Raw genomic sequence first — 23,115 nt, forward strand, 5'->3', positions numbered from 1 at the left:
CCCATTTGAAAAACATTCAACATTCAACATTCAAATGCCCATGATTACCATATAACAAACCTCTTCCTGGAGCGCCCTTCAGATAACACAAGATTTGTCCCGAGGCTTCCCAATGAGAAACAATTGGGGAAGACATAAACTGACTTACTACACTAACGGCATAAGCAATATCAGAACGAGTGATTGTAAGATAGTTCAATTTTCCGACCAATCTCCTGTATCTCTCTGGATCTTCAAACAACTCACTATCCCCTGTTAACAGTTGTAAATTTGGAGTCATTGGTGCACTACAAGGCTTACCACCTAATTTTCCTGTCTCTGTCAATAAATCGAGGACATGTTTTCTTTGAGACAGAAAATACCCTTCTTACTTCTCATAACTTCAATACCCAAGAATACTTTAACAATCCCAAGTCTTTGGTCCGAAACTGGGTTTGGAGGAAAGTTTTAAGAGATGAAATACCTGCAGAGTCACTCCCAGTGATGACAATGTCATCCACATAGACTACCAGGAGAATTAGACCAGCCTCAGATTGCCTATAAAATACTGAGTGATCACACTTACTCTTTTGCATACCAAATTCCTGTACTGCTTCACTGAATCTCCCAAACTAGGCCCTAGGACTTTGTTTCAAGCCATAAAGAGACTTCCGAAGCCTACAAACTTTACCCAACTCCCACTGAGCAACAAACCCAGGTGGTTGCTCTATATACAGTGTAGAAAGAGATTATTCTCATTAATTTCAATTAATCTGTACATAGGTATATATATACAATTGATTCCTATAATTGTGTTCTACTAATTAGGAAGAAATCCTAAATAAGAAATCCTAAATAGGAATACAGAATACAGAATATACAGAAAAATAATATAGTGATTGACTTTCCATAACATAGTGATTGACTTTCCATAACACTCCCCCTCAAGTTGGAGCATAGATGTTAATCATGCCCAACTTGTTACAAATGTAGTCAATCTTAGCTCCATTCAGAGCTTTTGTGAAAATATCTCCTAACTGCTCTCCAGTTTTGATGTGTCCTGTTAAGATGATCTGTTGTTGAATCTTTTCACGAATAAAGTAACAATCAATCTCAATATGTTTGGTCCGCTCATGAAACACCGGATTAGAAGCAATATGAAGAACAGCTTGATTATCACACCACAATTTCGCAGGCAGAGAGGTCTTAAAACCTGTCTCATCTAGTAATTGAAGTATCCACATTACCTCACATACTGATTGTGCCATGGCTCTGTATTCGGATTCAGCATTAGATCAAGAAACTACACTCTGCTTCTTGCTTCTCCAAGACACCAAATTTCCTCCAATAAAAACGCAATATCCAGAGTTGACCTCCTACAACCTTAGATCCAGCCAGTCGGCATCGAAAAACATTCAATATTCAAATGCCCATGATTACCATATAGCAAACCTCTTCTGAGCGCCTTCGGATAACACAAGATTTGTTCCAAGGCTTACCAATGAGCTATAGTTGGTGAAGACATAAACTGACTTACCACACTAACGGCATAAGGAATGTCAGGACGAGTGACTGTAAGGTAGTTCAATTTTCCTACTAATCTACTGTATCTCTCTGGATCTTCAAACAACTCACTATTCCCTGCTAGCAGTTGTAAAGTTGGAGTCATTGGTGCGCTACAAGGCTTGGCAACTAATTTTTCTGTCTCTGTCAATAGATCGAGGACATATTTTCTTTGAGACAAGAAAATACCCTTCTTACTTCTCATAACTTTGATAGCCAAGAAATACTTTAACAATCCCAAGTCTTTGGTTTGAAACTGAATTTGGAGGAAGGTTTTAAGAGATAAAATACTTATAAAGTCACTCCCAGTGATGACAATGTCATCCACATAGACTACCAAGAAAATTAGACCAGCCTCAGATTGCCTATAAAATACTGAGTGATCACACTTACTCTTTTGCATACCAAATTCCTGTACTGCTTCACTGAATCTCCCAAACCATGCCCTAGGACTTTGTTTCAAGCCATAAAGAGACTTCCGAAGCCTACAAACTTTATCCAACTCCCCCTGAGCAACAAACCCAGGTGGTTGCTCCATATACACCTCCTTCTGAAGATCACCATGAAGGAAAGCATTCTTGATATCCAATTGATGCAGGGGCCAATCATATGTAGCTGCTAAAGAGATAAACAAGCGAATAGAAGTAAGTTTAGCTACAGGAGAAAAAGTATCAGAGTAATCAACCCCATATGTCTGAGCATATCCTTTTGCTACAAGGCGTGCTTTTAACTTAGCCACAGAACCATCAGGATTTACCTTTACTATAAATACCCATTTGCAACCAATAGCTTTCTTACCAGCGGGCAAAGGCAATAGTTCCCATGTACTATTAGCATCTAAAGCCTCCATTTCCTCTTTCATGGCATCACACCAGCCAAGATGAGACAGTGCCTCATCAACAGTATTAGGGATAGGAACAGAGTCTAAAGAAGTAACAAAACACCGAGAACAAGAAGACAATTGATTATAAGAAACAAAAGAAAAGATAGGGTAAGTACATGAACGTTTACCTTTACGAAGAGCAATGGGTAAGTCTAGATCAGAATCATGATCAGTATGAGGTACAGAATCTCCCAACGAAGTAGCTGGTAGAGGATCTGAGTCAGGAATCTCCAATCTCCTGGAATAAACATGAACAACGGGAGGTCGAGTAGGTCTAGAGACAGAAGAAACAGGCTATGGGAGAGGACTAGACATTGGTTGGACAGTATATATTAAGAGATCATCCTCCTCCCCCTGACTCTCATACACAGATGGAGGAAAAAATGTGACATCTGCAGAAACAAGATAACGATTAAGAGTATGAGAGAAACAACGGTACCCTTTTTGGAGCCGGGAGTACCCAAGGAAGACACATTTGAGAGATTTTGGATCCAATTTAGTAACTTGTGGACGAACATCATGCATAAAACAGGTACAACAAAAAATACGGGGTTCAATAGGGAACAAAGATTTTGTAAGAAACAAAGTAGTATAAGGAATATTCCAATTAAGGACAGAAGACGGCATACGATTGATCAAAAAACATGCCGTAGAAACTGCATCCGCCCAAAAGTGTTTCGGTACTTTCATTTGAAAAAAAAGAGCACGAGTTACCTCAAGAAGATGACGATTTTTTCTTTCGGCCACGCCATTTTGGGATGGGGTATCCACACAGGAAGACTGATGAAGAATGCCATTTTGTGTCATATAAAATGAAATTGTCTTTGAAAAGTACTCTTTGGCATTATCACTTCTTAATATGCGCACAGAAATATTAAATTGAGTTTTGATTTCATTACAAAAGGCACAAAAGATAGAAAACATCTCAGAACGATTCTTCATTAAATATAACCAGGTAACACGAGAGTAATCATCAACAAAAATAACAAAATAACGAAATCCAGTTTTAGATGTAACAGAACAAGGACCCCAAACATCAGAATGAACTAACTCAAAAGGGGATGAAGCCCGTTTATTGACTCTAGACACAGAAGGCAAACGATGATGTTTTGCAAACTGACACGACTCACATTCTAGTATTGATAAAGACTGAAATTGAGGACACAACTTCTTCATGGTAGACAAAGAAGGATGACCCAATCTACAATGAGCTTCAAGAGGTGTTAAGGTACTGGAGCAAACAAGCAACAGCGGTACATGATTTTCCAGAATGTAGAGACCACCTAACTCGCGTCCTCTACCAATAATCTGTTTCGTCGTAAGATCCTAAAACAAACACTGGTCAGGAAAAAAGGAAACAGAACAATTTAAGTTACGAGTAAGTTTACTAACAGAAAGTAGATTAAAAGAGAATTTTGGTAGACACAAAACAGAAGATAAAGAAATTGACGAAGTCGGGTTCACAGTTCTAGAACCCATGACACAAGAAGTAGAATCATCAGCTAAAGTAACAGTAGAGAAAGTGAGATTAGACTGAAAAGCAGATAGAAGACTAGAATTACCTGTCATGTGATCTGTCGCTCCAGAAGTCCTTTAATGGTATACTGGATCAGGCAATAGCACACAGTGGTGGAATGAGGGGGTTGAGGCGACGCCGGCGATGTTGATCGAGGTTGAAACGGCCGGTCGGCGGCCAATGTCTCTCCTGAGCTGGGTAGTGAGAACAAATAGTCACCCTAAATTGATGACCTGCTCTGATACCATGTAGAAAGAGATGATTCTCATTAATTTCAATTAATCTGTACATGGGTATATATATACAATTGATTCCTATAATTGTGTTCTACTAATTAGGAAGAAATCCTAAATAAAAAATCCTAAATAGGAATACAGAATATAGAATATACAAAGAAATAATATAGTGATTGACTTTCCATAACATAGTGATTGACTTTCCATAACATACACCTCCTCCTGAAGATCACCATGAAGGAAAGCATTCTTGATATCCAATTGGTGCAGGGGCCAATCATATGTAGCTACTAAAGAGATAAACAAGCGAACAGAAGTTTAACTACAGGAGAAAAAGTATCAGAGTAATCAACCCCATATGTCTGAACATATCCTTTTACTACAAGGCGTGTTTTTAACCTAGCGACAGAACCATCAGGATTTACCTTTACTGTAAATACCCATTTGCAACCAATAGCTTTCTTACCAGTGGGCAAAGGCAACAGTTCCCATGTACCATTAGCATCTAAAGCCTCCATTTCCTCTTTCATAGCAGCATACCAGCCAGGATGAGACAGTGTCTCACCAACAGTATTAGGGATAGGAACAGAGCCTAAAGAAGTAACAAAACACCGAGAACAAGAAGACAATTGATTATAAGAAACAAAAGAAGAGATAGGGTAAGTACATGAACGTTTACCTTTACGAAGAGTAATGGGTAAGTCTATATCAGAATCATGATCAGTATGAGGTACAGGATCTCCCAACGAAATAGCTGGTGGAGGATCTGAGTCAGGAATCTTCAATCCCCTGGAATAAACATGAACAACGGGAGTTCGAGTAGGTCTAGAGACAGAAGGAACAGGCTGTGAGAGAGGACTAGACATTGGTTGGACAGTATATATTAAGAGATCATCCTCCTCTCCCTGACTCTCATACACAGATGATTGAGGAAAAAATGGAGTGGACTCAAAAAATGTGACACCTGCAGAAACAAGATAACGATTAAGAGTATGAGAGAAACAGTGATACCCTTTTTGCAGCCGGGAGTACCCAAGGAAGACACATTTGAGAGACTTTGGATTCAATTTAGTAACCTGTGGACGAACATCACGCACAAAACAGGTACAACAAAAAATAGAGAGTTCAACAGGGAACAAAGATTTTGTAGGAAACAAAGCAGTATAAGAAATATCCCCATTAAAGACAGAAGACTACTATTGATCAAAAAACATGCCGTAGAAACTACATCCGCCTAAAAGTGTTTAAGAACTTTCATCTGAAAAAGAAAAGCACAAGTTACCTCAAGAAGATGCCGATTTTTTCTTTCGGCTACGCCATTTTGGGATGGGGTATCCACACAGGAAGACTGATGAAGAATGTCATTTTGTGTCATATAAGACTGAAATTGTACTGAAAAGTATTTTTTGGCATTGTCACTTTTTAATATGCGCACAGAAATATTAAATTGAGTTTTGATTTCATTACAAAAGGCACAAAAGATAGAAAACAACTTAGAACGATTCTTCATTAAATATAACCAAGTAACACGAGAGTAATCATCAACAAAAGTAACAACATAACGAAATCCAGTTTTAGAAGTAACAGAACAAGGACCCCAAACATCAGAATGAACTAACTCAAAAGGGGATGAAGCCCGTTTATTGACTCTAGACACAAAAAGCAAACGATGATGTTTTGCAAACTAACACGACTAACATTCTAGTACAGATAAAAAATGAAACTGAAGACATAGCTTTTTAATGGTAAACAAAGAAGGATGGCCCAATCTATAATGAGCTTCAAGAGGTGTTAAGATACTAGAGCAAACAAGCGACCGCGGTACCTGATTTTCCATAATGTAGAGACCACCTGACTCACGTCCTTTACCAATAATCTGCTTCGTCGTAAGATCCTGAAACAAACACTGGTCAAGAAAAAAGGAAACATAACAATTTAAGGTACGAGTAAGTTTACTAACAGAAAGTAGATTAAAAGAGAATTTTGGTAGACACAAAACAGATGACAAAGAAATTGATGAAGTCGGGATTCGCAGTTCCAGAACCCATGATACAAGAAGTAGAACCATCAGCCAAAGTGACAGTAGAGGAAGTGAGATTAGACTACAAAGCAAATAGAAGACTAGAATTACCTGCCATGTGATCTGTCGCACCAGAATTAATAACCCATTTGGATGAAGAAGACACAAGGCATGTAGTGAATTTACCTGACTCAGCCATTGCAGTGACAAGGGAACTGGTAGGCTTTAAAGATGCCTGATACTGAAAAAACTGTGCAAAATCCTCTGCAAATACCAAAATTGTTTTCTCAAAGGAAGATATTGTAGAATCCTCTGCTGCCATATTTGCCATCTGTGATTGCTGATTTTTCCTCTGAAGTTGCAGATAATTATATTTTGTCTTGAGTCTTAATTAGAACTAGCCTCTCCATTACGCTAATTACTTCTGTTGCCTGTAATTCCTCCTCTACTTCCTCTTCTATTACCCTGTTGTCCATTTGGATTACGGCTAATAAGAGCACTACTGGCAGACTATGAAGATTGGGTACTCTCTGTACGAAGGACTTGTGTGAACGTTTCATGCAAAGAGAAAATCCCAGAACTGGAGAGAATCTGAGATTTAGCAGTTTCATACTCTAAAGGAAAGCCTGCAAGAAAACTCATAATAGCCAATTGCTCCCGTTGGGTCTGCTGAAATTTCACATCAGGATTAAAAGGCAACAATACATTAAGTTCCTCATATACCCGTTTAAAATCCATAAAATAAGCCGTGAGAGACTTATCCTCTTTCTCAGCATGGTAGAATGCCTTACAAACATCATAAATACGGGAGATGTTCCCTTTACCAGAATACAGAAAATCTAAGTAATCCATCAATTCCTTAACAAATTCGCAGTGATTAATTAAACTAATTACTTCACTGTGAATCGAGTTCCGAAGCTGCAAAAACAAACGAGCATCCACCCTTAGCCAAGTTTGTCGTGTATCATCCGTAGGTGGATCTTTAGTAAGGTGATCATCTTTATCAATGCTACGCAAATAGACCCTAACAGTCTTATTCCACTCCAGGTAATTCAAACTATTAAGTTTGTGTTCCGTGATCTTAGTCATCACCGGAATCACATCAGAAATAACATTCTTATTATCTGTCATTTGTTGAGGCAAAGAAAACTAACCGAAACGTTAATCCAAAGAGCTTACATCAGCAAAATAACCCAAAATCACAAATCAAGCAAATACCGAAAATAGCGAAATAGGATCTGAGAGCCAAACCTCAGAAGTTCTTTAATGGTATCTTTGGATCGAACCTTGACATACGTGGTGGAATAAGGGGTTGAGGCAACGCAGAATGTTGATCAGTCGAAGCAGTAGGTCGGCCAAGGTCTCTCCTGAGCTGGGTGATGAGAACAAATAGTCACCCTAGATAGATGACCTACTCTGATACCATGTAGAAAGAGATGATTCTCCTTAATTTCAATTAATCTGTACATGGGTATATATATACAATTGATTCCTATACTTGTATTCTACTAATTAAGAAGAAATCCTAAATAAGAAATCCTAAATAGGAATACAGAATACAGAATATACAAAGAAATAATATAGTGATTGACTTTCCATAACAATGGAGATAAGAAATTGATGGATTAAAAGACAAAAATCTTGCGGGCAAAACATTCAAGGCTGGTAAAGAGGAAGATGCTAATGTTCAACTAAATACAACATTATCTGCATCAGTTGATAAGGAGAAAACACAAGACTGGATGTCAAAGTGCTCTAGTGGGCTTATTGTTCTTAAGGTTGGGGACGCTAGTGAGGGTGAAGATTTTCTTTTGGAATATTTTGATAAGGAGCAATTTAGTACAAAAAAAAAAAACAAAGCGTTGCAACATATCTTCAGCTGAAATGGAAAGAAGTGGATTCTATTCCTGTGATTTCTTAATCTCCACGGAGGAAGAATGGAAAATGGCAAGACGGCAAAGGAAGAAATTCATCCCCCATGGTGCAGGAGAAAAAAATCCAATTCAACATTTTGAATCTTTCTGGTTTTTTTCTGCTGCATATTAATGGTCATTTTCTGGACATGGAAGCAACAATTTTACTGTTATATTACAATTTCCATTACTCATTCATGAGGACAAGAACGATATCAAGAAGTGGGGAATGTTATGACTAATGAGGAGAACAAGGGGCTGTGATTATATGTGAAAGTAATAGAATAGTCAAGGTGGTATATGGTAGTTAACTGAAGAACTGAAAGTTGTTAGGAAAGTTGTAATTGGCGGGAACAGTTATAGGAAGGGCTGATAGCTGTATAAATAATAGCTATTGCTATTGTAACTGAAGAAGACCATTCTGGAAAAATATCAAGAAACTATTCAATTTCTCACTCATTCTCTTTATTCTCTTCTCCCTAAAACTCTATTTCTTTCACTGCTCTATTTCTATTTTTTCTGCTACTTGAGATCCTGTTGTTAGGGATTCTGCTGCATAACACAATACTTCCTATTTATAAAGCAACCTATACTCAGGCATCAAATACATTAGAATAGGAATAGTTACTAAATGGGAAGCCTAAACCTAATTAGGAATTTAAGACACTCAAACAATCATAACAAAAAAACTTCAAAAGCATCAAGATCAACTTCTATGGATATAAAAAGTTGACTGAAGATCACCAAACACAATGGGGAAAAAAATGCTTACAATGACAAGGGTCCTGATTCATTTAGGAGTGCATAAATGTGGTATTTACATAAGTAGTTAATTGCAGGCCCTGGTTGCAAGGAGAAGAGATGGTCAAGTTTCTCCTAATTTGCAGAGAATAGCCAACTTTTCATCATAGCATGTCCTATTCTCTAAGTATAATATATAATCCTCTATGTTTTATTACTATGATATCCCACAAATCAGAAAATCTGAAATTCTGGATAGATAGGGTTGCTGCCATTGGTAATCTATTGGATTAAGCTAAATACTGCTTCTAATCATCATTGGAGGTGTGCTTTAGATCAGAAGAAACAAAAAAAGTATCAAAAATCAAAGGAACAATGAAAGATATGGTATTTTGCTCATTAAGAAATTGATCATGTACCAAGTGATTAGTTTCAAAGCACTGAAGGAAATAAGAGATGAACTTTTGTCAGGATTGAAATAAAACAGAATAATTTTGTTATGAGATGTTACTGATATAAGGAAACTTGTGAAAATTTAAACAAGCCCTCAGACATTTTAGTTTTATAGATGGAACAGTGCTTTATCTACGGCATCATTGCCTATTCAGAACCTATTTTCAGGTCTCATGGCTGCTTTCATTTTTTAATGAGTGAAAATTTTTCCACAACCAAAAACGAAACCAAGCAGGAAACAAATCTTGCTTGAAGTCCTTCAGCAAATCAACAAAGTCAATAATACAAACTTAAGCCCTCTAAAACCAGTTAGGTAGAACAAAACAAAGCTAAACAGCAAATAAACTAGATAGTATCCTTAGAAGCACTGAAGAAGCTCTAAAAGTGCTAACTTGGAGAGCTACGAAGTACAAACTCAGCATCAAGAGTCTGACGCTCTTGTCCACCTAAAATTTGCTTGCTCGAAAACAGAATCAGAATCATGGGAAGCTAAAATTGTATGTTAGACTTGATCTGAAAATAATAACGGTTGATATGAAATTTCAAAATTCAGAGGATATAATCAAATTGGGGCTGCAAGAAGTATTCAAATCTACAGATGAGAAGGGTAATGAGTATGATTTTTATGTAATTAGTTATTTAGCATTAGCCACTTATTCTTTCAAATGTACTCACAGAATAGCATCTACTTGAGGAGAGTAACCTGCTTACAGAAAATATAATCTAGAATCAACTACACTGGCGAATAGTGCATTGTGCCTCTTACCACAATAGGAAGATGAACAGCTAGATACAGCTAATATCTATTTAAATTCAATGAGTTTTCACCACAGAGTAGTAGAGTCAGCTGAATAGCCTTTTTGTCCTCACCAAACTCACAGTGGCCTGCTTTGATCCTAAATTACTTACTAGTCACTCTTCCACAAATTTGCACCTATAGTCAACTTCTGATGACAATGAATTATCCTCATTGAGCACCCTCTACACCTTCCTAAGGATATTTTTTTTAATCCTTTCTCATACCTCCAAGTATCCATCTTCAAGGACGTTTTTTTACAATGTTAAAAAAATAAATAAAAATAAGACAAAACTAGAGTGTAGAATAAAAAATTAGTTAATTTTAATATAGATAGGAGTGCAAATGAGCCAAGCTGAGAATTAAGAATACAACCTTAGTTGGTTTAATTTTAAGAAAACTTGAGCACAAACCAAGCATAAATCAAGCTTTAACTTTGTCCTTATCATTGTTTAATTAAAATTGTTGAGTTTGAAACTCTAATCAAATCTATCTATAAACAAAATTGTATCCATTTTTAACTATTTCATTTACATATTGTATGATATATTAAAAATTGCATTTTTAACCTAGTTCAGAGTAGATCCACTTTTATGTGGAGGAGATCAATATAGGCAGTGTGATACAAAGTTGCAAACCATTCTCACATTTCCATTTTCCTTATTCATTTACCTATCTCTATTCTGAATCTTTCAAACTATGACTCCATGATTCAATACTAACAGCTTAATTCTGATAGAATTTCACATTTCACAATCACAAACTACTACATAAACCAAGGCATTGCAAATAAAGGAGCAAGGAAGATTATGGTACCTGACACTGCAACTGAGTTTTAACTACATCCAGCGGAGTAGTGACAGCAGCAGCTAGTGCTCCAGCAGCAGCTCCAGCAGTAGCATGAACAACCAACCGCTCATCATTAGCACTCTCAGGCGAAATCTCCATCAACCCTCTTTTTGTAGCCTCATAAGTTGCAAAATGCACCGCCGTAAACGGCGCATTCATCAAAACAGTAGTCCTATAAGATGCATAAAACGCACCAAAACCCTCTTCTCTCAAAACCCTCTTCACACAATCCCATACCCCCTTGTAAGTATTATTACCCAATTGTAATCTCTGCTTCACCATATCCATCGGCGTAAATACAGCATCACTGGACACCGTAGCACAAACCCCAGAAACAGCGTGAACTATTGAATTTTTTGGATTGTCACCAGAGAAATATTTCTTACATACTTCGTAAACTGAGAAATACACCGCATGGGCAGGACCCGCGCCGAGACCCATAGCTGCTATACCGCGGTAGAGGGCACTGGGGCCTTCAGATTGGAGGATGGAACGTAGCGCCTGGGAGACACTGACGGATTTAACGGGGCAAGAACCGAGAGCCTGCATATGGGTCTTGATTGTGTCAACCGGAAACATAGCCATGTGCTCGACTGAACCGGCGATGGAACCGGCGATCATGAATTGCCAAAAATGGAGGCCGTCGTGAGCGGTTACGGATATATCAGGATGGAAATCGGGCCGGAAATCAGGGTTTTGAAATTTGGTGGTGGTGGCTTCTGCAGCCATGGAGATTCTTGTCATAAATTTCCTTTTTCTTTTTCCTTCAATATGACCTTTTCTAAATTCAGCGTTATAGCTTCTAAGACCAAACGGTTTATTTTTGTCTTACGTTGGGAATGCACTGTAATATATAGTGTTTTTAGCTAAACAAAACAACTTACTCTAAAAGTCAATTTTAATTAAATAATCGAATGGGATTGATTAAATTTAGTTTTTATTGTATTTTTTATATTTTGATTTTTTCCTTTTAATTATAATCAACTAATTCAAATAAAATAATTAAATAAATCAAACTCATCGATTTTTATATAATTCATGCAATTTTTAGCATGGTACGGTAGCCTAAAATTATAAATAAACGCTTAAATTGTTATGTTTATTGAGGTAAAATACTTAATTTAACTTCTATATTTTCAAGAGAAGTTTAATTAATTAATTTTTAATTTTTTATCTAATTTAACTCGATAATTATAATTTAGACTTAATTTATTTTAAAAATTAAAACTTATTAGCTAAATTTTTTTTATTTTTTGATTTAAATAAAAAATTAAGAAATTTAATTTCTCAATTTTAGTATTAAATTTCTTGAATTTTTTATTTAAGCCCAAGAATTAATAAGCTGAATTTTTTAATTTTATTAATTTTTGGGCTAAATTAAGTTTCAATTCAAACTTTTAAACTAAATTGAACAAAAAGTTAAAAATAAGATAAGTTAAACTTTTCCTATAAATACAAGGGTGCAATTGAGTTTTAGGCCTTTGTAATCTTATTGCAAATCAAATTAATTTAATTAATTAATTAAACTCTTTAATTAATTAATTAAATCATACTTTACTTGGTGAATAATTTGTGTAGGTGTGTGACTTACTAGACTCATTACTAATTAGTAATGAGAAATGATATTAACTCTTACTATCATTAGAAATCTTTCTTACAGTAAATGATTTCTCTAAATCACTTTAGAAATCTCATAGACCATGGTTGACACCTAGCATAGCATGCCATGGCCACCCAATCAGTAATAAGAAATACCTTAAATGAACCTTTAATCATATGTTTGTTAGTAGTATGTCCTAGAGCACATCATTTAGTATGTATATTGTACATATTTTATTAATAAAAGGCATTTTCACTTTTCCGTTTATATAATATATTTATGTGTAATAGAAAAGGTCCATTGATATTTTACTAGAAATTCTATTCTTAAGTTGTTAAGAATATGAGTGACAGTATTTCTAGCACAAAGTATCATAAACAGGTTCACAATCGAGGATACTTCACAATAAGGACATGACTTATCCAGAAAAATTATATTCATGTTTGTTCCCAAGTTATTTATATGAGATGTAAATAAGATGGAATGGTGAGTCTCATGCCATATAACAAACATGATAGGCACTTATACATGATAAGTAAGCCAAACCAGTGACATTTATGACAAGCACATGGAATTTACTCTTGTCAATGTATTGTCATAAATCATATCAGTGCATATAATCTTTAAACCTAAGATAGCACAGTTATCTTGTATATAGGTTGTCACACCTTATCCCTCTATAAGGCATAACATGATCCCGTAGAATACTTAATGAACTACCGAACTTCACCTACCGATAACTCATTAAGTACCATACAAGGGATTTTAAAACAATTTTCTTAAATTTTGGAAGTGGTGAGCATTTTGGTAGAAATTAAAAACCATTTATTCAAAGTTTAAATACTAGTAAAAATTTTCGTCCATTTTAATTTTGTCACAAATTTTATAAAAATTTTGACAGAGTTCCATTTGTAATTGGAGAAAATAGTTCTTCAAATACCTGAGAAAAACACTTCCAAAAATTTTTCACAACTCCCAACCTCCAATAAATCTCAATCAACTCAATTCAAATCACTTCAAAGTAATTCCACAATACAATTCACAATATTTAACAACTCCATTCACAATATTTATCATCTCACAATATTTAACAACTCCATTCACAAGGCACAAAATATGAAATTCACATGTACAATTATTAATTTACAGAAGAAAATCCAAAATAATATTATTACAATTTATTTACAACTGCTCAACTTACATTGATACATACAACATTTCTATATTTACATCAAAATTATCTACAAGGGTATAAAATAATACCCGTACAAAATGATCGATGTGGTCCACAATTCGATAGCAGCTCACTCTGCTGCTTTCTCCTTGCTTTTATCTGTGACAGCAAAATAAGCTATCGCTAAGTATAAAATACTCAGTGGTGCACAATAAAAATTTAAAATGCAATACATAAATCGTTCATCGATGAAACACAATTTGAATACTTCTCAATCACATTTCACAAATATCAAAGCTCATAATAACACCATTTAGTCAAATAATTTATTAAACACAGTGTTGCCAAAATCATATACACTTAAGCCATGACACAAAATTTCCGATCAATGCCGTGTTGTACACCACGACAAAGCAATCTACAACCCCATTAATCGAAATCAATGAGGGAGGTGGCTAGCTAGCTAATGAGTACTCATCCGACCTCAAACTCAACTGGCAAGCCAGAGATGGAGGAAAATAAACGATCTCAATCCCATAAATGGAGGAGGAATAATGTGATACTGTCATGCTAAGTGTGAACATAAAATCAATTCAAAACAATTTATTCAAATAATTTATTGGAAATCTGGTAAATTTTCAAAGTCATATTCACAATCATAAATGGCAACACAATTCGTAATTAACTCAAGAAAAATAAAATTTTCAAGAATCATATATTTAAACAACAATTCACGTACGGACTGACGTGAGTCGCCTCTAGGCCTTGACTCTCTCGAGCTTCAAGTCTTTTTCAATTGAAACACACAATTTCACAGTGTTTTAGTACTATAATTTAGCATAAATCCAAAAATAAATTTCACTTCATTTTTACCTAGCTTTAATGTGCTAATTTCGACGTTCTCGAAGTTTTTGTGTTTCGAGTTACTATTCACTACACTATTCAAGTCAAATTGTTGACTTTTTAAGGCTTAATAGGTATGGGAACTCCAACTTCACCCACATACCACATTTTGGTCATTAAATTTGTTGGTTTTGGTCATTTTCTCAAAACTTAAGTCCTTTTAGCAAAATTGTCAAATTTTTAGTTTTGGTGTCCCTAATTGCACTGTTCCATTGGTCAATCTACTGTTGGAATTTGACAAAACTTCCTTCATAGAAAATGTTCCTTATTGTCTTAAGTTTATTCTCATTTTTGGATCACCCCAATTGGAGTTTTGTAGCTCAAGCTATGGCCATTTGAACCGTGTCGGATTGGAAACAACTCAGTTTTTAGGCAATTTTGGTCTTTGGCAGATTTGGGTCACCAACTTGGGGTGGCCAAATGGCTTGGCTGCTGGCAGAATTTGGACTTGTGTTCTTCATGAAAGTTTTAGGTCTGTATCTCATCTAACCCCTGGTAAACTTTCAGGTCAATTTGATCTGCCTAGCTCGAGTTATGACTAAATGAACAAACACTGTTCATTTGGTCAGTTTGTACAGTGGCAGACTGCACTTATCCAACTTTGGTCAATTTGTTCACTAGGTTTTGGTCACTTTTTGGGCATGGTTCCTAAATGAAAATTGTATCATTTTATGTCTATTTCCATCCCCAATTGGTGCCATATCAATTGGACTTGTAAAATTTCATTTTTGGTTCTTCAAAGTTGACTTGGTCATGCTGCCAGCAGCATGACCATAAAACCTCCGAATTTAACTTAATTTCCTACCATTCCCACACAACTCATTTGGTCATAATTGACCATTATTTCACTTCACAATAGGTCAAAGATATCATTTGCTCATTTCTCACATTTTTGGTTCACAAACCCTAATATTCAAAACCCTAACTCATCCATCTCATGCATTTAATCACAATTAGTGCTCTTAATCCTAACCATTCAACTAAATAAGGTTTTTAAACTCATTCAAATCCATCAAACCATACAAAATCATACTCCCCTTCAACAGGCTGAAATTTCAGTTTGGTCCTCCCCCCCATATTTTTATTTCATTTTATTAGTTTTTAAGGTCATTTCAACAACTAATTATGCATTTAAAATGGAAAATAACAAGTTAACATACTAACCTCTCTTAAAACTTCAAATCACTGTCTTTAACTCTTCTTTCTTCTTGTAATCTTCTTCTCAAGTTGCAATAACAAGCTCTAGTAAGGTTTTTAGGGGAGTTATGAAGGTTAAGTGAAGAAAATTAAGCTTAAGTGTAAGCTTAAATGGAGGACCATTCATGGAGGAACAAGGGAGAAAGTGAGGCGGCAATTGGGAGAAAGAAGAAGAGATTTTTGTTTTTTTTTTTCTTTTCTTTTCTTTATTTATTTTAGTTTATGGAAGACCACAAAATCTAAATTAATAATTAAATTAATTAATTTATTTATGGCATCATGCATGAGGTCATGCATGATGTCATCACCTTTTTACTTTTTCATTTTCCTCTTTTTTTATTTTTTTTCTATTAGTTCTTTAATTTAATTCTCGATTCAGAAATTTTCTTTTCTCCAATTTTATTTGTGATTAGGTCGAGTCACCCTGGTCAATTGACCAAATTGCCCCTTGCCGGTTCATCCCGGTTTGTAAATAATTTCATATTTCTTCTGGCTCCCTGACCTAATTATTTGACTGGCTTAACAGTTCTTTTTCATGATTTTCTCTTTTCCACTATGTTCATGAGGGTCCTAAGGACCGCAGCGTCACATTTTACGGTTCGAAATTTGAGTTTAAAATGACTTCGCAGTCGTTCACGAGGAGGTCACCCATCCCTGTGGCTCTCGGCTCGTTTAACTTCTTATATTCTGTTTTTCTTATTTATACTTAACTAATTGAACATTACTAATTATTTGTGTTTATGGTTTCTCTAGTTGTCTTAAGTGTGGTTCTAATTCCCTTAATTGTCCGGACCGACACCGATCACTGGAACAGTGAAATATACCAGGCTATACAAATAGGGGTGTTATATAGGTGGTTTGAGTTTGATACTGATTTCATACTTGTACTGTGTACAGGTATATGGGTATGTGTTGGCTCCTACTAGTTATATATGGAGGTAGGTGTTGATCAAGATGGAATCTGTTACTCTAAGTAAATAGGGATAAAATTCTATGTTTATTTAATTATTCTTAATGTTTCAAGTTCCTGGCCAGGACAGATAGATTTAATCAGAAATAAGTTTCTGATGAGAAAATCTTTTTAAATCAAGATCTGGAATTAAAAGAGAACATAATATTCATAGCAAATGGGATTTAACATAAACCATGACTCCAGCTCGAATTAGGATTTTGTAACAGAGAGATTCTAATGCATGGTAACATATGATTATAGGTTCATTTAAGGTAAACCTTATTACTAATTTGGTGGCCATGGCATGCTATGCTAGGTGTTAACCATGGTTTATAAGGTGCATAAAATGATTTAGAGAAATCATTTATGGTAAGAAAGAGTTCTGATGATATTAAGAGTTGATATCATGTCTCATTGCCAATTAGTGATGAGCCTAGTAAATCACACACATACACAAGTAATCACCAAATTAAATATGATTTAATTAATTAATTAAAGAGTTTAATTGATTAATTAAATAAGTTTAGTTTGCAATTAGATTGCAAAGTCCCTAGCATGGCTTGAAACCAAATCCAGGTTATTGGATATAAGTATAAGTTAAATTTATATTTAAAGTGTTTAAATATGAATTTAATTATGAGAAATTAATTAATAAAGATTAATTAATTTATTTATATTTGATATAAATTGATTAGAAGAAGAGAAATAATTATTTTGGATTGAGAACTGAAAATTAAGACACATGAGATGGTGACATGTGGCACCATGAGATGGTGACACATGGCACTACACATAAGCTTGCCATATGTCTTTTAATCATATAAGATGATCGAAGTCAAGATTAAATATAGGTTTGACACTTGGCACAATGTGATTGGGTCAATTAAACCTAGAGCTAATCAGAAGGTGACATGTGACAAGGGTTTAAAGTGGTGACCTAGCTATATAATGTGTTGTTATGAAAGAGTAAAATAACAAGCTGCTGTTTCTTCAAAGGTGCCGCCACCCTTGGGGTGCTCTCCCTCTCTTCTTCTTAATCTCTCATCAATTCAAAGAGAATTGCTAACATTCTCTTGAATTAAAATTGCTAGAAATCGTTTATAGTGTCTTGTATATATTTGTAATCTCTTAAAAGGTAAAACCTGAATTCTAATTGATTGGAAAGGCATGAGAAGCTGTTCAAGGGGCTACCATTGGTGATCTTGGTGTGGACAAGCTAGAGGGACAACATTTGGTGTCCTAAGCGCATCCCAAAGGTGCCAAACACACTGCAGTGCATCAAAAAGATTAGTGCACTTGTTCTTGATCTAATCTAGAGTTCAAATGAATTAATTTGTTAATTCTAAAATCTTAAATGGCAAATGTAGATCCAAAAAACATATTAAAAGAGTTTTAATATGCTGTTTATTATTGAAATCAAACAGATAAAAATGAATCATGCATGATGCATGTGACCCGAGATGAAAAAATTTTGAATTCAATAATCTAAACTTATATTTTTCATGCTTCCGCTTCTTCAATTGATATCAGAGCCAGGTTATTTGCCATTTAGATTGTTGATTATGTGATTTAATTATACGATTTGATCATGAGATGATTGGTTCATTGCTGGTTGCAAAGCAAAGGTGGCGGCATGTTTGATGAACACCATGGTGCGCATGGTTGTGGCACCACAATGGTGTGCAAGGTTTGATGGATTTTAAATGTGCAATTGTTGTATGATCTAAGGTCCATTTTATGTCTAATTAAATTGTTTAATTAGAGTTTTAATCACACAATTAAATTTTGATTCAAATCTGAATTTTTAAATTTGTTTAAATGTGATTCAAATATGAATTTTTAAATTTGTTTAAATTTGATTCAAATCTGAATTTTTAAATTTGTTTGAATCATATTCAAATCTGGATTTTTAAGTTGAATATAAGATATTCAATTTAATTTAAGTTTTTAAATTTATTTGAATGTGATTCAAATATGAATTTCTAAATTTATTTGAATGTGATTCGAATATGAATTTTTAAATTTGTTTGAATCATATTCAAACTTGGATTTTTAAGTTGAATATGAGATATTCAATTTAATTTAAGTTTTTAAATTTCTTTGAATGTGATTCAAATGTGATTGGACTTATTTCTTTTATGTTTCTTTGGGTTGTAAATTAATTAATTTATTTTAATTTATTTTGGACATGTATTATAAAGGTTGTAATATTTTTGGGTTGTAATTTCATTTATTTAGTTCTTGTAAATTCGCCTTGGTATGCCAAGGATTACTATGTAATTGGATTGCAAGAAGATCAAGGAGGTTAAGAGCATTGGTGGGACCAGTGGGAGGAATTCAAGATCAAGTGTTGATTATGTACTCCTTTAGCAACTCTTGTAATATGAATGAATGAAATGCACCTAGGAATGCCCTGATTCAATTCTTGGTGGCTCATAATTAAATCCCTTAGAAAGTCCATGATCATACCATATTTATTATCCATGAATGCATGAGATGTATGGGAATGTATGCAAGTATATAATATATGCATGCTAATTGGATAATGCGCAAAGTGAGACCTTAATAGTAATTAGGATGACCACAAAATCTTCCAAACAAATGATTAAGTTGGAAATGGTATAATTAAAATAATTATAACATGGGTCCTCCATTGAGGCAATTATTTTAAGAAATTTTAAATACTTGCATATGATGCAATTAATTGAAGAGATTTTCTTAAGAATAATTATTAAGCATGAGATGTTGTAAATGTGTAAATGGTTTGGTGGCCAATAATGGATGTGCTTGAGGACATTAAAATTATTTGCATATTTACTGGCTCAATGGGATCAACTTAACTAATGCAAGATAAGTCAATAATGGATGTGTCTGAGATTTTGAGCATTAGGGGCTAGGTAAAGGATTGAACCTCACATGAGATGTGATGGGCAATGAGTTGCTCACTTATAGTTTATTGTTATTCCAATAATGGATGTGCCTGAGGATGATCAATAGGATTATAAGAATTTAATCACCCACTAAAAATCTGTCACATCTTACCCCTCTGTAAGGCATGACATGATCCCATAAAATACCTAGTGAACTACCAAACTCTACCTACCGATAACTCACTAAGTATCCTACAAGGGATTTTAAAACTATTTTCTTACATTTTGGAAGTGGTAAGCATTTTGGTAGGAATTAAAATCATTTATTTGACGCTTGAAAACAAGTAAACATTTTTGTCCATTTTTATTTTTCTGTAAATTTTAGAAAAATTTCAGTAGAGTGCCTTCTGTATTTTGAGAAAACAGTTTCTTCAAATACCTGAAAAAAACCCTTTCAATAAATTTCCACAACTCCCAACCTCCAAATAATCTCAATTCAACTTAGAATTCTCAAATCAACCCATTTCAAAATAATTCCATTCACATTGCATTCAATAAAGCTAATTTAAATTCACAAGTTTAATTTACAGATATAAAATCCAAAAATAATATTATTATAATTTATAAATACAATTGCTCAACTTTACAGTAATACATATGAACAATATTTATTTACATCAAACTAAATTACATTGGGTATAAAATAATAACCGTACAAAATTAGCAAAGGCTTTTCCAGTTCAACAGCTCATGTCGACACCATATTTTGGCCGATCCCCAAAATCAATAAAACTTTGAAACCGATCCCCGGTACTAAGTCTCCTTCGGACAGCTAATCACATTTCCGATCCCTCTTTGATAGGCTGTCACAATTCCGATCTCTCCCCGCAAAGAATTAAATCAAATTGTTAAGTTCTCGCATCAGTCAAAGCTTTACCAGTCTATCGCTCACTGATCTCTCAAACCCATTGTCAAAACTCAGGACCCGTCAAGTATATTCCTAATAAACGAAATGAGCTGGCACGAGATTTTTTCTTACCAGTTTTATTGCCGATCTCCTTTTCGAATGATTAAGAGCTAAGGTTTTGGTTCGGTTTAATGAGGATTCCGATCTTAAGTGTTCAAGTTAAATTTTCAATTTTAATCAAGTCCCATTCAGCATTTCTTCCCCACCGATCTCATGCTTATTGTGCTTTCCGATCTCTTATACTTAGATTAATAATTGCATTTAGTTCTTGTTTCGCTATGCTCATACAATCAAATACTTAGGCAATTCAGAGATTTTCCAATCACATCCATTCATTGAACAAAGGAGACATTTCATTTCATTTCATTTTTTTGTACAAGCTATTCAGCTGGAGGGTCACCCCCAGCCTGATTTACATTTTGCTCACTCTCTCTTTCACCCTCGGCTTCCTCCTCACTGTCCTCATCGTCACCCCCAGGAGCCAGGTCGGCCATCCAAGAGAAGTCTTCTTCTGGGTAACGCTTCTGGAGTTCGGCCAAGAGATCCTTGTGAGCATTCACATAGGCTCCGGCTATTCCCGTCACCATCTCTTCATCTTTCTCCTTAAGCTCCCCGTCTTTCTCCTTGAGTTCCTCGATGAGTTGAGCGACCTGAGCAGCTTCGTTGGCTTGTAGCGCCTGGACTTCTCCGAGAACCCTATTCCTTTCAGCCAGAACAAGATTCAGTTCGGCCACCCTGTCCTCATAAAACTTCGCGCCGCCCCTCAACTTGAGATATATAATCTTGAGCGGATGAGAGTTGGGATCGGAGGGAAGCCACTTCCTGATTTTTCTTCCCGATCTCCTTAACCAGACGCTGAACCTTTTCCCAAACCATGGTCCGATTCACGTGCACTCCACGTTGTGCTCATGGATTGAGTCAAGATATCATCAAGGCTGTTCGAGGATAGCCTGTCTCGATCCTCCCGAAGGAAGATGGAAGACCCCAAGACTTGGGCAAAACCAGGGTTCTCCCGAACAGTCCGGTTATTCTTCAGGGACTCGATTAGCTTTTGAGCGCCACGAGAAGAGGTCCTCCCAGAAGATTGAGAAGGACCCCTTTCCGTGCTTAGAACAACTGGAAGAGCCGGAGGTCGCTTCTTCCAATCTAGGAGGAGATCGGATTGCCGGTCGGCAGATCCGAAGGTTGAGGCGGGTCCCCTTGTACTTCCTGTGTTCATGACCAGCGTTCAAGCATTTCCAACGCTTTATCTCCTTTATTTTTCGAGATCTCTTTGTCCTTCTTCCGCTTCCTAGAACCCTTGCCACCCGCCATGCCCGCACAAAGAAAAGGTCGCTGAGATCGCTAAGGTCCCGAGATCCGAGATATAGAAAATACCAATGCCAAGTCGAGAGCGGAAGTTCGCGGTCTTGGCCAAAGGAGCGATTGAATAGTCCAATGGTGCAAATGGCGATCCACGCATCCAAACAAGAATACTTTTGAGTGGCGGCGACTCTTGATCCATCACTATTAAGCTTTCCTCCCTGGTTCAGTGGTAATATGCTTCGAAGCAAAGGCCCCCGGTACCACCAAATACGGGGAAGTCCTCAAAGCGGCTGGATCTTTGCTCCTCGAATGAAGAAACGGTTCTTCCAATTCTTAAGGGATAAGGCGATCGGAAAAGAGCCCGCAATGAGGCTTCACTGGAAGAACCAGTGTTCGCCATCCTTTCGGTGAGTTAGTGCGGCAAATGGCGAACACCTTAGCCATAGGTCTGATTCCCTTAGCTCGGCATAGACCTCGGAAGGCTACCAAAATCCGCCACGAGTTAGGGTGAATTTGAGCAATGCACGCTCGGTGAAGTTTTAGGACCTCCTTATAGAAGTCATCTAGAGGGAACCAAGACCGGCCTTTAAGCGTTCCTCGTACACCATAACCATGTCATTCTCTTCAAAGGAGTGATCGACACGAAGATCGCCGTGGCACTTGATTAGCTCGCATTTAATTAGGCCGAATGTTGTATTCTTGGCTAAACGATTGCATCGGATTCTCGAAGAACCGACGGTAGCTCGCCTATAGGAGAGTCTCCTCCCCAAACAGTGCACGCCTTGATGGTATGATCCGCCCCGAGCCGAACTGAGACCCTAGGGGTTCAGTTGCGTGCTTGGCCCGACTACCTCTTCTTCATCGGACGACCATGAGAACTGAATGGAAGGAGGGCTCGCCGCTCTCTGACCTTCGACACCGCTCATTTTCAAAGGAAATAAAGAACTTAAACTAAAAAGAAGATCAAAACCCTTACCGGAGTCTGATCGGCGTCAGAAGAACTTGGGAAAAATGAGAGAACTTCGAAGTTGTGAGCAAGAGACTGAAAATGAAATGAGAGAGCAAATGGCTAACCCCCCCATCCCTATTTATACTAGTCCGAGCATTTAATGCTCACGAGGTTCCATGCAGTGCATCGGTTAACGGGATTCGCCAGCTGTTCTGACACGTCTCTCGAACATTTCGAGATCGGTTAACT

General features: G+C 36.1%; 1 protein-coding gene across 6 annotated transcripts; it reads right to left on the reverse strand.

The window, feature by feature from the left end:
* Positions 1-3,313: 3,313 nt before the first annotated feature.
* On the reverse strand, positions 3,314-11,779 carry LOC131177523 (uncharacterized). 6 transcript variants are annotated; one of them, XM_058142541.1, is made up of 7 exons: positions 10,917-11,779; positions 6,003-6,083; positions 5,460-5,525; positions 5,189-5,253; positions 4,644-5,002; positions 3,988-4,174; positions 3,314-3,751 (listed from the first exon to the last, which is right to left on the reverse strand). In XM_058142541.1, exons 1-6 carry the CDS (start codon positions 11,691-11,693, stop codon positions 4,035-4,037), a joined length of 1,488 nt encoding a protein of 495 aa, XP_057998524.1. In that variant the 5' UTR covers positions 11,694-11,779; the 3' UTR covers positions 3,314-3,751; positions 3,988-4,034. The 6 variants fall into 6 exon arrangements, with proteins under 6 accessions (XP_057998524.1, XP_057998527.1, XP_057998526.1 ...); XM_058142544.1 differs by lacking the exon at positions 3,314-3,751 and having other exon boundaries at positions 4,023-4,179; positions 4,644-4,769; positions 4,857-5,002; XM_058142543.1 differs by lacking the exon at positions 3,314-3,751 and having other exon boundaries at positions 4,023-4,179.
* Between the last annotated feature and the right edge of the window lie 11,336 nt (positions 11,780-23,115).

This window comes from Hevea brasiliensis, unplaced genomic scaffold (assembly GCF_030052815.1).
Source record: "Hevea brasiliensis isolate MT/VB/25A 57/8 unplaced genomic scaffold, ASM3005281v1 Scaf534, whole genome shotgun sequence".
Lineage (NCBI taxonomy): Eukaryota > Viridiplantae > Streptophyta > Magnoliopsida > Malpighiales > Euphorbiaceae > Hevea > Hevea brasiliensis.